This window comes from Aedes aegypti, chromosome 2 (genome assembly GCF_002204515.2).
Source record: "Aedes aegypti strain LVP_AGWG chromosome 2, AaegL5.0 Primary Assembly, whole genome shotgun sequence".
Classification (NCBI taxonomy): domain Eukaryota; kingdom Metazoa; phylum Arthropoda; class Insecta; order Diptera; family Culicidae; genus Aedes; species Aedes aegypti.
Window position 1 is genome coordinate 66,598,504 of NC_035108.1, and position 17,686 is coordinate 66,616,189.

A 17,686-nucleotide genomic window follows, 5' to 3' on the forward strand; every position below is an offset into this window, starting at 1 on the left:
TAAGATTCGTAATCCTATAATCTTTGAAAGGCGCTTACGAAAATTTGGTGGAAAATTCTGAAAACTATTCAAATTCAATGAAACCGTCATTCAAGTCATCGTGCAAAAGTTTGGGTTCACCTGAACTTACTAAAAACACGATAGTTCTGTGAAATCTCAAGCCAATCATGAACGCGCCATTATTTTCGTTTGGAAAAGTTATGAACTATTGAAATTGGTTGAAAAATGGTAGAGATATTGACAAAAATGATTTGCGTGCGGCTCAGGTGATCCCAAACTTTTGCACGATAAGCATCATACTGAGTTGTGAACCCAAAATTTCGCACGATAACTTGAATGACTGTTTCATTAATATTGAGTAGTTTTCACATTTTTCCTCCAAAATTTTGTAAGCGCTCTTCAAAGAATATAAGATTACGATTCTTATGATACATTGATTTTTTATTTTTATCGATCCAATTCTAAGGAAAATTGCCATGTTTTTCCAGTGTGTTTTTTTGAAAAATGTCACAACTTTAAGTAAAAATTTAGTACACAAAATTAAAAAACTGTTTCCGGGAAAATACTTACGAAGTGAGTATTTCAAATGCGCTATAGAGAGTTTCAATTGGACGTGTTATCACAGAGATGTGGACAAAACAATTGTTCATGATTTTTAGAGGGTGATCCCAAACATTTGCACGGGAGTGTATCATCTGTGAAAAACACTGCAAAAAACCTTTTGTTTCCAAAAGTTATTACCTCCATGCAAAAGAAGAAAGTTAGAACTTGAAGTTACCATGAAACTAACTGCGTCATTTTGCGTAGAATGGAGATTTTTAAGGTGAAAGTGGACTAAAATTTAACATAAATTTGTTTATAACTTTTTAACGATAAGAGATACAAGGTTTTCGTTTTCAGCAAAAATGTGTATTTTATCGATCCTAACAACTTTGTAGAAGATTCGAAAAATGTGAAAAATTCTATTGAAAAGTTATGTACAAAAAACAAGTTTTAAGGGGTGTCGAAGACAAAATGCTCTATATCTCATAACCGCGAATTTATAGAAATTTTGCGTCTTCGGCAAAGTTGTTTGTAATTACATACTCTTCAACTTTGCCGAAGACTTGAAATCTCTAACTTAATTTTTAGAAAAAATATTTTTTTTTATCTCAGGCTTGGTATTTGAATATTGAAAATTTATAAAATTTTGAAAAGAAAACTGACTTTCGATTATATGAAAAATTATATATCGTTTTACGGTAATTCAAAAAGTAAATGACTTGTAAGCTTTTGACCTTCATATTCGGCTTCAAAAGCCATGAAGCCATGACACGACATTTTCAATACTACCGAACGTTTTTTACATAGGTTATCGATGATACCCCATATCAGATGAATTAAAAAATAGAATAATACATTTTTTTAAACATGCTTAAATCTTTCAAGAAACAAAATACAATATATAGTGACGAGCTATGGGTGCAGTACTTGTTTTTAAAATACAAAACTTGAAACATTTATATTTTCAAATGAAATAGTTAAGAAATATCAAAAAAACTGATCAATGTTACCCCGGATTACGGTACACAAGATTTCTGATATTATCGCCTAGGCCGAGATTTGAACCATCTTTTGCATGATCTGCGACTCGTTTACCAACTGAGATAAGGAAGGTCAATAACGTTATCCTTGATATTTCTTATACATATGCATTTCTTGCAGTCATGAAAATTGCCAATTGATGAGTGCAAAAAATCCACAGCTTCACAACATTTCAGAGAGAGACATTGAAGAAGATTATGGCCAATCCCAGCCGAACTTCTAGTTGATTCTTTGTGCATTTTCACTGACTTCGGTCAATCACGGAATAGCAACCATTGATATGTGTAGTCAGTCTAAGCTAAGCTCCAGAATCTGCCTACCTTCCTCGTCGAACCAATCGCTCCGTCGACTCCGTCCCACGTACCCGACGTTGCTCTCAGCTGCATTGCTGATGGCTGCCTTCACTGTTCTCAAGCAGTCCTCAAGAGGGGCTTCATCCAGTTCACCCTCTTCCGGTAATGCAGCCTCGAGGTGCTGCGCGTATGCCGCTGTGACATCCGGTTGCTTGAGCCGCTCTAGGTCGTTCCGGGGCGGCCGTCGGTACCGTACGTTGCTAAAGACGGAGAGTTTTTGGCGCAGTTTAACCATCAACAGTTAGTGGTCAGAGTCGATGTTAGCGCCACGATAGGTGCTGACGTCGATAATGTCGAAGAAGTGCCGTCCGTCAATCAGAGCGAGGTCGATTTGTGATTCTGTCTGCTGTGATGATCTCCACGGCTGTGCTGGAAATAGGTGCAACGAATGGCCATATTCTTGGAGGCGGCGAAATCAATTAGTCGTAGGCCGTTTTCGTTCGTCAGCCGGTGGGCGCTGAATATTCCAATAGTCGGTTCGAACTCCTCCTCCTGGCCAACCTGAGCGTTCAAATCTCCTATGATGATTTTGACGTCATGGCTTGGGCAGCTGTCGTACTCGCGTTCGAGCTGGGTGTAAAAAGCGTTTTTATCATCATCAGTGCTTCCGAAGTGAGGGCTGTGCACGTTTATTATTCTGAAGTTGTAGAACCGGCCTTTGAGCCTCAACTTGCACATTCTCTCATTGATCGGCCACCACCCGATCACACGCCTCTGCATATCACATATCACTATAAATGCTGTTCCAAGCTCGTGTGTGTTGCCGCAGCTCTGGTAGATGGTTCGCACCATTGATCGCTTCCAACACACTTACTGCAACGCTACGATGCCGAATCCGCGGTCCTTCAGCACGTCGGCGAGTTTGCGTGTGCTTCCGATGAAGTTGAGAGATTTACAGTTCCACGTACCGAACATCCAATCGCTAGTCCCTTTACGTCGCTGTGGTCTTCGCCGATTGTCCTGGTTCGTATTCTCTCGTTGATTATTCGTTACTTGATTTTTTTTTACGGCTGGCTTGCAGGGCCTATAAGGCTATCCATGAGGATTTTCCGCGATAGGACTGACAGCTAAAAGTGTGCAAGCAACCGAAACAGAAGGGTAAACAACACATGCGAGTGTTATCAGAGCTTAACATTTTCCTTTTGTAATCGAACGGTCACTCCGATCGCAAAACGTCAAAATCTCGTGGTAAACAAAAAAACAGCTGATCGCAACTGTCTCATGGATTGCCTTATTAGCCAACACTGTCATCCTAATTTGGTAAAACAAATTTAAGATTTTATTAACATTTTGTTAACAACATATTACGTTTCATTTGCCGTAGCAGTTCAGATTTTTTACAGGTGCGTTGATTTCACCTGCCTATTAGATAAAAAAAAAACGTTTTCAATTTAGTTAACCTAACTCAACTTAAATATATAACGCATTAATCGTGGCAATAGAAGATTATAATGATTTTTGCCTGAAATTATTAATAATTTTATTTGACATTTGTTCCAATGTTTCAACATTGGATATTCTATGTAACTCATTGGTACTATACCAGGGAGGATGTTTCAGAATCATTTTCAAAATTTTATTTTGTATTCTCTGCACATTTATTTTTGAAATGGCCATTCTTCAGAATATGAGTTATGTTCGAAATTTGAGATATAACGGTACACTGCGCTATCGTTTTTTAAATAAACACAAAATAAATTCAAAAACTTCAAGACCTGATTTCGATTTTTCTGATCCATTACCTTCATAATTATGAACATTATTTGTTTCATGTACTCGTTTTAATAATGTGCAATATGACAGAAAACATCCTCCTTAAAGTTCATTTATATGGGCACATATATTAGAGCTTTTCACTCATTTTTCCGCTTCAACCTTGAAGAAACGTCCAAGGAAATGTCCACAAGTCACTTGTAAACAAATATTACAACAAAGCTAGCATGCTCATACCCATTAACGCACTGCTGTGAAAAGTCAAATGATGTGCCTGTGAGTCGCATGTGCATAATTTAACAAGCAGAAAAATGTATGCTAATGTGTGCACTGCAATGGGGCGGGAAACACTGTCATAAAGTTGGCAGCCTTACCTTAAGGTCACTTTACCGGAGGGCAATAGCGTGCTAGCGTTTGCAAGTGCAAGGAGAACGTTGCGTGAAAATGCGAAAGCACTTGGAAATGCTAATATAAAGTGACTTTGTTGAAGACTAACGCTGAAATTAATGTTTCTTAGAATAGGGAAGCGATTGTCGGGATGTTCTTCTGCTTCTTCTTCGTGGCATTACGTGCCCACTGGGTCAGAGCCTACTTCTTAGCTTGGTGTTCTTATGAGCACTTCTATAGTTATAACCTGGGAGGGAGAAACCGATACAAAATTTTTGTACGTCATAGTGAGCCAAGATTCTGCTGTCACGAACTGTCACTGTGAGCCCAGATCTTAAAGCATGGACAAACATGATAAAAGCGCGTAATTGATCAAAACATTTTTTTGCATTTCAAACAAAGTTGACAACAATCGGTTGAAAAACAATTCCTGCACACCCAAAAGCAATGCCACGAGAGCACCTTTAAATTTGATCGAAATAAAGTATTGAAACACGCATCTTTTTACTCTTTTCCAATCAAAATTATAAATACATGCACATTCAACTATGGCCCTTTTTCCAGATTAGTCCAGAAAGACCGAAGGTACACAATAAAAGAAAACTAGCGATTTTTCCAAGCCTGCCTTGATTGTCGTTGGTGAGCGGGAGTTATCTTGCAATTTGGAAAAGTGCTTTGTCATATTTCATGTGTAGTATCTGTACCTCCCTCTCAGGTTATAACCTTGGAGCTTTATTTGTCGAAGTTTCCTTTTTCGCATTCGCATTTCGTGTACGATGATACCTCATGCCCAGGGAAGTTAAGGGAATGTACATAATGAAAAGATCCTGGGCCGGCTGGGAATCGAAACCTATACTTTCAGAATGGCTTTGTTCTGTAGACTAGAGCACTATATTGAAAAAAAAACTCATTTTCTTTGGTCTTCTGCCCATAGAAGATATAATGTTTTTCAGTTTACTGCTCTTACAGCTTTTGTAGTTTTTTTTTGCAAATGATATCAGATTTGCATTTGTGAAAAGTATTGCACATGCGCACATACAAGATAAAATGCACTAATTATTTTCTAGGTTCCGTAATCCGGGGTATCATTGATCAGCGGGGTAACATTGCACAGTGATTTATTTCATCGATTTCACGATCAAAATAGAATAACTTCAAAACTAATGGTTCTAGATGTTTGGTGTCTTCGATGAAGTTTCTTGATATTAAAAGACGCTTCTTTTGGTATTAGGGGTAAGATGATCAATCCACCCACAAGTGAGATAAAAAAAATATTTTTTCTAAAAATTAAGTTAGAGATTTCAAGTCTTCGGAAAAGTTGTAGAGTATGTAATTAAAACTTGTTTTTTGTACATAACTTTTCAATAGCATTTTTCACATTTTTCGAATCTTCTACAAAGTTGTTTTGATCGATAAAATACACATTTTTGCTCAAAACGAAAACCTTGTATCTCTTATCGTTAAAAAGTTATAAACAAATTTATGTTAAATTTTAGTCCACTTTCACCTTAAAAATCTCCATTCTACGCAAAATGACGCAGCTAGTTTCATGGCAACTTCAAGTTCTAACTTTCTACTTTTGCATACAGTTAATAACTTTTGGAAACAAAAGGTTTTTCTCAGTGTTTTTCACAGATGATTTATCGTTAATTTAAAATTTTAAGTTTTAAACCCTCCCTGTTAAAAACATTTTTTTTGTTAAGGTACATCGGAGCAATTAAGAATGCTGGCCAATGAAGACCTTGAGACACAAATTCAGAGAAATCAAATTGTCAGGTATATTTTACAAGCTTTATAAAGCTATGATCATATATTTAATACAAACATTTTTGTGTTTCAATACAATGTATAACATGTACCAGTTCTCACTGTTGTGCCATTTTCATAACGCAAGGAAAATCGAAGCATTATGCGTTTGTTTGCAAAACCACATTAATTATTTTTTTAGTGAGACTTTTAGCCTTAGTAAACTAGTTGTGTAAGTGGGTCAGAAATTTGGCTGTGTGTAGTTATTAATTTAGTTTTAGATTCTCGAAAGTGAATTCTACTACCAAGATTCAAAAAATGGAATTAGGAAATTTTGATTGAAATGTTTGCAGGGCCCTCTTAGTCTATGTTAAGTCCACAGCTGCAAAGCGAAGTCATACTTAGGTGTCTGGGTTCGTTTTCCCGTCGATCCATGATTTTTTTTGTTCCTGTCACATGTAGGGATGAATCGATTCAAGTAAATGCGAATAAATACTTGATACTTTTAATTCAAATAGGTATTGAATGAAATTACTTGAATCGAATGAGTACTTCCTCATGTACGTTTTTGCAAAGGGTGGTGCAGCCTTTGAAAAATCTTGTTTTATTAACGAAAGTTTATCAAGAATTTTGACTCAAAATTATGTTTATTTTATGAATAAATCATCAATGCGATTCTTTAAAAATATCTATCGCAATCGTTTTAGTTCTATGTTTCCTTCATAATAAAACATAATGTTTACAAATTTCAAAAGACATTTTAGGAATGGATTTATTTGGATTGTAAAATTAATATAGAAAAATTACAATACATAAGTGTGATACCATTCCACCGCTCTTCTTCTATCTTGCGCTTTAATTATGTTTTGAAGATTTTTAACAATGAAAATTAATTCGAGAATAATCGCTGAGCGCAGCAATTTTTAATAGAAATCATTGACACTATTGCTGCAATAGGTCGAAAATAGATCAGCATTTTAAAACTAAACAGCCGGAAGCAGACTAATTGTTACATCTTGCAGGATTGACATCCTAGAAAATCGATTTCAAAGGTTAAAATCAGTTCTGCTTTCATTGTGAAGATTTTATGACAAAATATGTGATTTGTGATACCTTAGATTTTTAATACGAACATTAAACTTTGTTTTTGGATGACTTTGTAAAAAAGCATATTGATTTACTATTGCAGTGGGACGCCAATGCGTTCATATTTTTAATGGGCACATTTTTCCAACTTCTTTCGAACGAACCCCTGATTTGTATGGTTTACCCAATAAATTGAACGTAATTCATGATCCACATCCATCTCAAAATTGTTTGAAATTTGTTACGGATACGGAGATGAACCAGCCTAGGGCTGAAAATCTCCTTAATAAAGCCATAATAATAATAATTGTTACGGAACCGAAATGCATCCACCGGCAGATAAGTACTTCAATAGCATTCGCTGATATGTTTTTCTCCTTTTTATATAAATCAAGGAATTCGTATGTTCCAAATATTGGCACAACGCTTTCAGTTTGATTTAAAAAGGTTAGAAATTTTTGTTATTTATAAGCATGTTATAGTAGTATTTACCAGTTAATTTTGGTTTTTATCAAACTCCACAAAGAGTTTAAGAATAAAACCACACAACTCAAAAGTATATAACTGAAAATTACTAACATTCACATTATTCATACGAATTAAAATAAGATGCTTTGTAGTTGTAAGATGTGTAGTGCTGAATTTCACAAGAATATTTAGCAATTTAAAATTTTTCGGCTCTGGGGGGGGGGGGGGGGGGGGGGGTTTGACCCCCAAAACTCCCCCTTGGTTGCACCACTGGCCCCAATACCTTTTCACCAGTCTTGTTTTCGAACCAATAGGGTCCTAAAGCCCTGTCCTAATTTCAGTGCCAAACGCTTAAGTTTAGGCCAAGAACACATGTTTACTCAATATTCTAATGTTTTCCGTTGGTTTAAGCCCAAAAAACATGTTTTTAGATTTTGTCACATCCTTTGGCTTAAACTTAAATTTTGGGTGTATTTTGTTTTCCGTGTCCCTTCCGAAATGTCAGATAGGAACAACCCCAGTGGTCGAACTATAACCCCTGTGGTGTTTTTGTCGACTAAGCGAACGTCAAACATGATCAAAAGTGTCAAGGTTCATTTATGAACTAAATTTTTAAATTAAAGTTTAAACATGTTAAAGCCATTATTTGAGCGGGAAAAATTGCTAAAGTAGTTACAATAACATGCTTTTTCGTGTTATTAAATAAAAACAAGATTTCATTAAAAATTTTAGGACCCAATTGTAGATCTTGTTTTCTTGACATTTCATATCTAGCATAATTGCAATGATCTATTTTTTTCCTTCGATTTTCTGTTCGGATTAGTACACTTCAGTTCAATCGATTTTCGTAAAATTTTACAATGCAGTCTGGTGAAGGACGATGAACTTTCCACGTAAATAATAATGCGCTCTCGGGCTAGGCATTGGATATATATAGAAAACGTTGTGTTTGGTTGGACATCTAATTCTTCCGAAAGAGGTGCACTTTGCGAAAAAGGACCACGTGATTATTGAGCTGAAATCGAATTCAGGTTAAATTCTGCTTCCATGAGTCCTCTAGTGGCGTAGGGGTAACACGCCCTAACTAGAGATCAGGGAGTCGTGAGTTCGATTCACTGAGAAGACGTGTAACTTTTTCGCAAAACTTCACATTAATTTGTCCATTTAATCCAATTGCAAAGTATATGTAATGTTTAGCTTTTCGGTAGTTGTTAAACTTCCACTCGGCTGGTTAGCCGTAAACCACGATTCATAATTAAAAACAAGTAAAAACATTTTCTTAATTTTGTATACTAAATTCATACTTAAAGTTGTGACCTTTTATTAAAAAACTTACTGGAAAAACATGGCTGATTTCCTCAGCATTGGATTGATCAAAATTTCAAATCAATGTGTCATAAGATTCGTAATCCTATAATCTTTGAAAGGCGCTTACGAAAATTTGGTGGAAAATTCTGAAAACTATTCAAATTCAATGAAACCGTCATTCAAGTCATCGTGCAAAAGTTTGGGTTCACCTGAACTTACTAAAAACACGATAGTTCTGTGAAATCTCAAGCCAATCATGAACGCGCCATTATTTTCGTTTGGAAAAGTTATGAACTATTGAAATTGGTTGAAAAATGGTAGAGATATTGACAAAAATGATTTGCGTGCGGCTCAGGTGATCCCAAACTTTTGCACGATAAGCATCATACTGAGTTGTGAACCCAAAATTTCGCACGATAACTTGAATGACTGTTTCATTAATATTGAGTAGTTTTCACATTTTTCCTCCAAAATTTTGTAAGCGCTCTTCAAAGAATATAAGATTACGATTCTTATGATACATTGATTTTTTATTTTTATCGATCCAATTCTAAGGAAAATTGCCATGTTTTTCCAGTGTGTTTTTTTGAAAAATGTCACAACTTTAAGTAAAAATTTAGTACACAAAATTAAAAAACTGTTTCCGGGAAAATACTTACGAAGTGAGTATTTCAAATGCGCTATAGAGAGTTTCAATTGGACGTGTTATCACAGAGATGTGGACAAAACAATTGTTCATGATTTTTAGAGGGTGATCCCAAACATTTGCACGGGAGTGTATCATCTGTGAAAAACACTGCAAAAAACCTTTTGTTTCCAAAAGTTATTACCTCCATGCAAAAGAAGAAAGTTAGAACTTGAAGTTACCATGAAACTAACTGCGTCATTTTGCGTAGAATGGAGATTTTTAAGGTGAAAGTGGACTAAAATTTAACATAAATTTGTTTATAACTTTTTAACGATAAGAGATACAAGGTTTTCGTTTTCAGCAAAAATGTGTATTTTATCGATCCTAACAACTTTGTAGAAGATTCGAAAAATGTGAAAAATTCTATTGAAAAGTTATGTACAAAAAACAAGTTTTAAGGGGTGTCGAAGACAAAATGCTCTATATCTCATAACCGCGAATTTATAGAAATTTTGCGTCTTCGGCAAAGTTGTTTGTAATTACATACTCTTCAACTTTGCCGAAGACTTGAAATCTCTAACTTAATTTTTAGAAAAAATATTTTTTTTTATCTCAGGCTTGGTATTTGAATATTGAAAATTTATAAAATTTTGAAAAGAAAACTGACTTTCGATTATATGAAAAATTATATATCGTTTTACGGTAATTCAAAAAGTAAATGACTTGTAAGCTTTTGACCTTCATATTCGGCTTCAAAAGCCATGAAGCCATGACACGACATTTTCAATACTACCGAACGTTTTTTACATAGGTTATCGATGATACCCCATATCAGATGAATTAAAAAATAGAATAATACATTTTTTTAAACATGCTTAAATCTTTCAAGAAACAAAATACAATATATAGTGACGAGCTATGGGTGCAGTACTTGTTTTTAAAATACAAAACTTGAAACATTTATATTTTCAAATGAAATAGTTAAGAAATATCAAAAAAACTGATCAATGTTACCCCGGATTACGGTACACAAGATTTCTGATATTATCGCCTAGGCCGAGATTTGAACCATCTTTTGCATGATCTGCGACTCGTTTACCAACTGAGATAAGGAAGGTCAATAACGTTATCCTTGATATTTCTTATACATATGCATTTCTTGCAGTCATGAAAATTGCCAATTGATGAGTGCAAAAAATCCACAGCTTCACAACATTTCAGAGAGAGAGATGTAGAAGAGAGGTACTACTGCTAGAGCATGCGGTAAGATTTAGAGGAGCGGAGATTAGTGCACTATTGTTCATACTGGAATGTGTATTTTATGGGCAGCAAGATTTATCGTGAGAAATGGTGCCGGAAGAAGCTGTGAGCAAAACGGTAAAAATAGACTGCAGTTAGGGATAGACAAGACAGCGGATTCTACACACGAAACAATCCATCACAGTAAGTTGTGCTAGTTCTGCTCTGGGGAAGGTTGGATTTTCTAACCACGACTATTCCGGAAACACTTACCGTCGACAGCATGCTCTAGCAGTAGTAGGAGTAGTGGGCACCCTCATTGTCATTGTTCATCATCGTTTGTGTCATGAATCTGTGTTAGTGAAGCTAGTGCCTTCTAAACCGTACACTCAACCGTGGTGGTGCAGGTCACAAAACCGTCTTGATTTTCGAAACTCAAACACCTGCAAAAATATAGCAAAACTCAAATCAGAATCGTTGAGCTCTCGGATGCGGATGCATTCTTTATTTTGGGAAATGGAAATAAAAACGGCAAAAACCGTTCCCCATTAGGCAAATGTTGTCGTTTGCCATGACTTATGAGACTCTTTTTTTTTGCGGAATCACGCCACAAATTGCAACGAACAAAAATAGCCGCTAGAAATTAGAGCCGAAGTTGTTAGTGAAAAAACAGCTAACGAGATGCAAAATTCCATTCGGATCGTTAGCGAATCAAGTGCGGGAAGGGAAGATAAACTTTTATATGACGGGATAGCGGCAAATGAAAAGGAATAGTTTTATAATGGGGTTGTTTTTCTAGCGGGTTGGCTGGCGGAATACAACTTTTGAAGCATTAGGTTTGGGATTCGTGTTTGAAATGGGAACAGTTTTTCTTTTACTGGCACGTTAAGGTTATTTAGTGTCATTAAATTGCTTCTCCGTTACTAACTCTGTCTATAGGGTGGCCCAAGTTGATTGTCAGTGTCGGCATTAGAGACCATGACAATAAACTGATGCCAAAATCAATCAGGTTTATACCATTTCGCCTTCAAACTAAACCTCATTTTATACTGTTCGTACATACATAACGGAAAATTACAATGCTTTTCGACATCAGAACCTGCGATTTAGCAGAAAAAGTTGGATGACATCTCGGAAAAAAATGAAACAGAAAAATATTATAAACCATAGACATGTAAATCTATCTAAAGCTACATTATTATGCACATACATCAGTGGTCACCAAACTGCGGGCCGCATGTGGCCTTCGTGAACGTTTTGAGCGGCCCGCGAATACATTTTGAAATTTAATGTGAAGTGGCCCGCGATGCCTATATTCTTTTGTCTTTGCAACTATATTTTCGAAAGGTGATCATTATTATACAAAACATTTTCCAGTAGGGTTTTATTAGGAATTTATGGATTATAGATTATATTTATCAGGAATAATCAGATATGTGACAAAAGCTCCTATTCGATGCAAAAATGAAGCGGTTTCGAGGTTTTTCTGAGGAGTGAAAATTTAACAGAAAATCCTCAAACGATTCGAGTGAGAGTGCTTCGAAATGCGAGGATTTTTGCTGATACTCTTTCTCTCTTGCTTTTATGCTCATCCTTATTGACACTTAAAAAAAATAACTCTTATGCCCAAGTAAAAATGGTGCAAAAGTCAAAAATGAAAAAGCAGTTTTCTCTTTTCAAATAGACAAATCGAAGAAAATAAAAACACACAGCTCTTTTATTTGAGGGATTCCACGGAGGCATGCAAGTCGATTCTGATCGACCATTTCAAAAATATCTGAAACTTTGCACAGTTTTTCAGTTCCATCTAAATCGTCATTTTCCGATATCAAATCTTCAAGTTGAGTCACGACTAACTTTTCAAAAGGGTGTATGTGAAAATGGTTCAAAAATATTCAAAAAGCTGCACAGCAAAAACGGTTCGTTCGATTGTTAGACAACTAAAGAAACAAAGTTAGACAACTAAATAAAGATTCCAAAAAAAATACACACAGTAAAAAAATTTTTTTTTTGCATTAAAAAACATCATTTTTGTCACAAAAACTCAAATATCTCAAAACCCTATCGGAATACCAACGGTCCATTATATTAGCTATCTACCATAAAAATTTGGTGATGGTAAACCAATAAACAAAAAAGTTATGACATTTCAAACATGTCACAATTTTCACATTTAGTAGAAAAAAAAATTTTCGGTGTAAATTATTACGGGAACCGCAGTTTGTTGCTGATTTTATTGTTAAGGGCCTTGCGTGAATTAAACAAGTCGTTTTCATGATATTTTATTTAATTATTCATAACTATTATAGCATCTATTAGAAAGTTAGACGCGATCCAGTGTTGTGATCTAAAGTCTTGATAGTGTCATATTTTTTATTGTACGTAACTGAAGAAAAATTCTCTCAATAGTGTTGAAACCTTTTGATAAAAGAAACCTATAAGAAATCTAATATTGAAGACAAAAGCTACAAAAAAAGTTTTCTATACAGGTATACGACTAGTTTACCTGCAAAAAGTTTACCTCGTAGAGAACAAGGCGGGTCTATACCCAGGTGATCTAGTATACGTAAAGCAAGTCGGTTTTCTCGGTGCTGGTTTTCTCCACAAAGTTAAAATCTGATTACACCTGGGTATAGACCCGCCTTGGTAGAGAATAGACTTTGTTAATCATATTTGGGAGAAAGCGAGTAACTTCAACAACATCAAAAACATGATAGGTACATACCATGAACATACTCACGAAAAAGCTAAAAATATACTACCACTATGGTTATAAAAGATTTAATTGTAAAAATTTTCTTCAGTCAAGCAAACGACACCAAACAAGTCAGTAAAAACTTAAAAGTGATTTTGTTTATTAAAATCTAACGAGCAACATGAGTAGTCGCTTTCTCAACTGTTGCAGGCCGTTTGCAGAAAAAAAGTGTTCGAAAGAGCTACGAAATCTCACCGAAAGCACCATAGATAAACTGAAAGCGGCTGGTTATGCTCCAATGTCTACATTGAATACAAATTTACGCATTTGTACGTCCTGCCGTTTAAACGTTGACAAACGGGCAATCTGTATATCATCGGTGGATCAGGTTGCAGGAAGTTCGAAAACAACAACAACTGAGGTATTACTAGATGCACCGACAACAACTGAGAAGTTATCAGAAGTACCAAGTGCAGATAGTCTTGCCACGGTACCATCAGCGACATCTGTTTCAACAAATCAATCAGAAGATGAGTGCATCCAGAAGGTCAACATCGAACGCTTCAACGAAGGGATAGCTGGAATAAAAGTGACTCCGATTAAATAGACGAAGATGGGTTACGTCAATTATCCCGAGAAAAAATACCGTGAAATCAACGAAGCTGTACGAAGAAACCTCTTCAAATTAGGACCTGAGGATGTGGAAAATACAGACTACAATGAGGTAATTATGAATATGAAGGAAAGGTTCTCGAATCTAGCCACGACAAGGAAAGAAAAATTATTGATTTTGTCGATGCTACCAAGCTCGTGGTCTATTCAAGACGCCATTGATGAGGCAATGCAAGCTTCTATCCAATTCAGGAACACATAATGTTTGTGTGTGCACAACACACGAAAATATTAACCTAATCTTACATAGTTTGAAAAGAATCAATTTATCAAAGGATATTAAAATGTTAACAGGTAGTCTTTTGTGTGAAAATACAACATCAAATTGCTATCTACGATCTTGTTCGGATTGTCCAGATTCTTCATCATTGGATAATACTTTATTCGCTGAGTTTGAAGAAAATTATATTGATCAGTTATCATTTGAGCAATGGGTGACCACGGATAGGTGTGACCTAGAAACTATTGTAAAACCTGTAGATGAGTTTGTGTCATTTTTTTGCTTGAAATTAGAAAGTTTAATTCCTCACGACTTTATTTATTTTCTACTAAATGTGAAAATTGTGACATGTTTGAAACATGTTTATTGGTTTACCATCACCAAATTTTTATGGTAGATAGCTAATATAAAGGACCGTTTCCCCCCCCCCCGTTACGTTGGTATTCCGATAGGGTTTTGAGATATTTGAGTTTTTGTGTCAAAAATTATGTTTTTTAATGCAAAAAAATTTTTTTTTTACTGTGTGTATTTTTTTTGGAATCTTTATTTAGTTGTCTAACTTTGTTTCTTTAGTTGTCTAACAATCGAACGAACCGTTTTTGCTGTGCAGCTTTTTGAATATTTTTGAACCATTTTCACATACACCCTTTTGAAAAGTTAGTTGTGACTCAACTTGAAGATTTGATATCGGAAAATGACGATTTAGATGGAACTGGAAAACTGTGCAAAGTTTCAGCTCAATAGAAAAAAATGAATTAAAAAATTTACCAAATTATGGTGCTGTTGCTTGGAATCACTCATTTTCCAAATAAAAAGGCTGTGTGTTTTTATTTTTAACAATTTATTGTTTTAAAAGGAGAAAACTGCTTTTTCAGTTTTGACTTTTGTGCCATTTTCTCTTGCGCCTTAAGAGATCCGTCCAAATAAAACAGGCCTCACGGAGTTGTGATTGCACTCTTTTTTCATGGAATTTTCCTGCGTTGTGCTCATTTTTTATTGCCTCTCTGCTTAGTATTTTTTCGCTCCCTTACAAAGAGACAAAGACAGCACGCTGGTATAGAGCATGCTAATGAACTCTGGTGATGCTGAGGAGTATTATCAAGCCTGGGGATAACTCTAAATCTGTCTGAGACCCTATCTCTTAAATCTATCTTGATTTAAAAAAGCTTTGGTAAGCCAAGGGTTCAAAATAAGCACTAAATGCCTATAAACTTCTTCACTTTCTGTAATCGTCAAGATTTAAAAGCATTTAAATTTCATGAGGCAGACATAACTCCCACGCGTATTTATTTGGGGTCTTTTTTTATAGGACAATACCTTCTGTATTGTTTTGGTCAAGATCTCAAACTACAATAGATTTCGAAAGGACCACAAAACTCATCTCCGTGTTAATAGGAAAAAAATATATTTTGCATTGAAAATGTTAAAAGGAAATTTTCAAATACCTTCAAATACCGCACTATGTTTTGAAAACACCTAAGTGGCCCGCATAAGCATATAAGCTAAGGACCACTAACATACATTAACGCGATACCGTTCAATCGCTCTTCACCAGTGCTGTTCCTCAAATACGTTTTTAAGTTCTTAAATGATGAGAATGATCGTTCGGCGCAGCATGTTGTGACAGGAAGCGTTGCCATTATCGTTAGCAGTTGCATGGTAGGAAGTAAATCGACGTTGCACAACTTTAGTGCTTCGATAGCATTCCGAGGGTTTGTCTTTTTGGTGATTGAATACCAGAGGATCACTTCCATCACTTATATATCACTGTTCGGTCACACCGCAATCATCTCCCATTGCAAGGCGCAGTAACATGCAGCAGCAGCGCAGTAGTACATTATTCAATTTCTCTGTTTCTCCCCCCGCTAGCAGCAAGCAGCCCAATTGCTTTGATGCTCTTGCGTTGGGCTGCGTGATGCTAGCTGTCGGCGCATTACAGTATTGTAACAATGCTACATGAGATGTGCACTTTTGCTACCTCTGGCATATATAAGAGACTCGATTCCCTGTGTGATATTAGTTGTAAGTTGTGACTGTAACTGTAGAGTATCGTTTCCCCACCGAGCAGGAGCACTGCCTCTCGGTGGTGGTAATAAATTATCGTACAAGTAGAAGTCGTTCGTTATTTCGTCTGCCCCTCCGACCAAATTAATTACACAACGTAAGGCCTGGTCAACCCTGGACGAAACAATCACATTGGATCACTTCTCCGGGAGTCACTGTGCTCTGTAGGTCGTAGAATTTGGACAGATGCTGTGCGGACTACGAAATTTGCAATGCATCTGTCACACAAATATGGTCTCTTAGGCAAAGGCTAACCAACAAATAATCAAATTTTTCATTAGAAGTTTGAACGACCGAAGCGGCCTTCTTGGGGGTTATGGACAAATTACGTCACGCTCCTAGTGGCGGGGGGGAGGTGGTCCAGCCAAGCGTGACAAGCCTTACAAAAAGTTCGGATGACTCATACAAAAAACGTGACAAAAGGGGGGGGGGGACTAAGATACTTTGCATATTTTGTTTTTTTTTTTTTCAAAATCTATCTAGACTAACATTTGGAAAGGGTCAAAGTTTTTTTTTACAATTTTTTTAAACCCGTATAACTCGAAAACGGTAAGACATACAAAAAAGTGTTGTATGGGGGACTGTCGTGAAATTTCCTGAAGTTTAGAAAATAAAATATTGAAAAAAAAAACATTTTCTACACTAAAAAAACAAATGGTTCAAAAATTTAAAGTCGATTTAATAAAAACGGTCATTTCAGATTTTGATCGTTCTTAGGCAAAAAGTTTCGCAATTAAGTTTACTAAAAGTCGTCCATACATTGTAAATTGGGCATATTTAAGGTGAAGATGAATCGAAGCCAAACCAACAAACAAATTTTTCAAGTCCAAAACTAACATTTTTTTTCAAAGATTTTGTTCTAAACCGTCAACAATGATCGTGTTTTCAAGTGATTAATGCGTTTGAATCAGGAAATAGATTGTATTTTTAATTGAGAACAGTTAAAAAACGGAATTATACAGTGATTATGTTTTTTAAATGAAGGCAATCAATGGACTTCGCCTCTGCCTATGAGAAAACTCCGTCTAACAATCCGACGGATTTTTATGGTTTGAAAGATATTACAGCAGTATTGCAAACATTGATAAGTAACAACCTTATCCATACCATAAATTCTCTTCTACAAAAAGTTTTGTGAAAAAAAAACTTACTAAACGTACCTGCGTTACACGCCAGATTTGTTATTATTGTTATCTACCTAAAATGTCCGTTAACAACCACCGCGTGAATGTATAGAAAGATAGGTGTTTAACTTACAATTGTCGTTCTACCTATGCAGATAACTTTAAGCTTGATGTCAATAAAACACTTTTCATTTTATCTAAGTCAATTGTGAAAAGAAGTTAAAGATGGATCAACAAGATTTATCGCGTATTAAGATTTCGAGATGTTGCGCTGGAATAAACAATTCTAAGTGCAGGCGTAGCCAGTGGCGAAACAAACGTGCTATGGGATATAGTCATCAGCTTCATGAAACGATGCAAACGATGCTTAGTGATCAGGAAAAAACGACGTTCGGGTGG

General features: G+C 35.7%; 1 protein-coding gene across 3 annotated transcripts in view; it reads right to left on the reverse strand.

Moving 5' to 3' along the window:
- LOC5567138 (diuretic hormone receptor) overlaps positions 1 to 17,686 on the reverse strand; it is a 424,292-nt gene that overhangs the window by 73,921 nt on the left and 332,685 nt on the right. Inside the window, exon 10 of one of the 3 annotated variants that reach the window (XM_021841106.1) lies at positions 10,860 to 10,955. The exons of the other annotated variants lie outside the window; for them this stretch is intronic. Within the exon in view, the coding sequence (XP_021696798.1) occupies positions 10,889 to 10,955 (67 nt within the window). The 3' untranslated portion in view covers positions 10,860 to 10,888. Of the gene's footprint in view, positions 1 to 10,859; positions 10,956 to 17,686 lie in introns of those variants that run through there. 3 annotated transcript variants of the gene reach the window in all.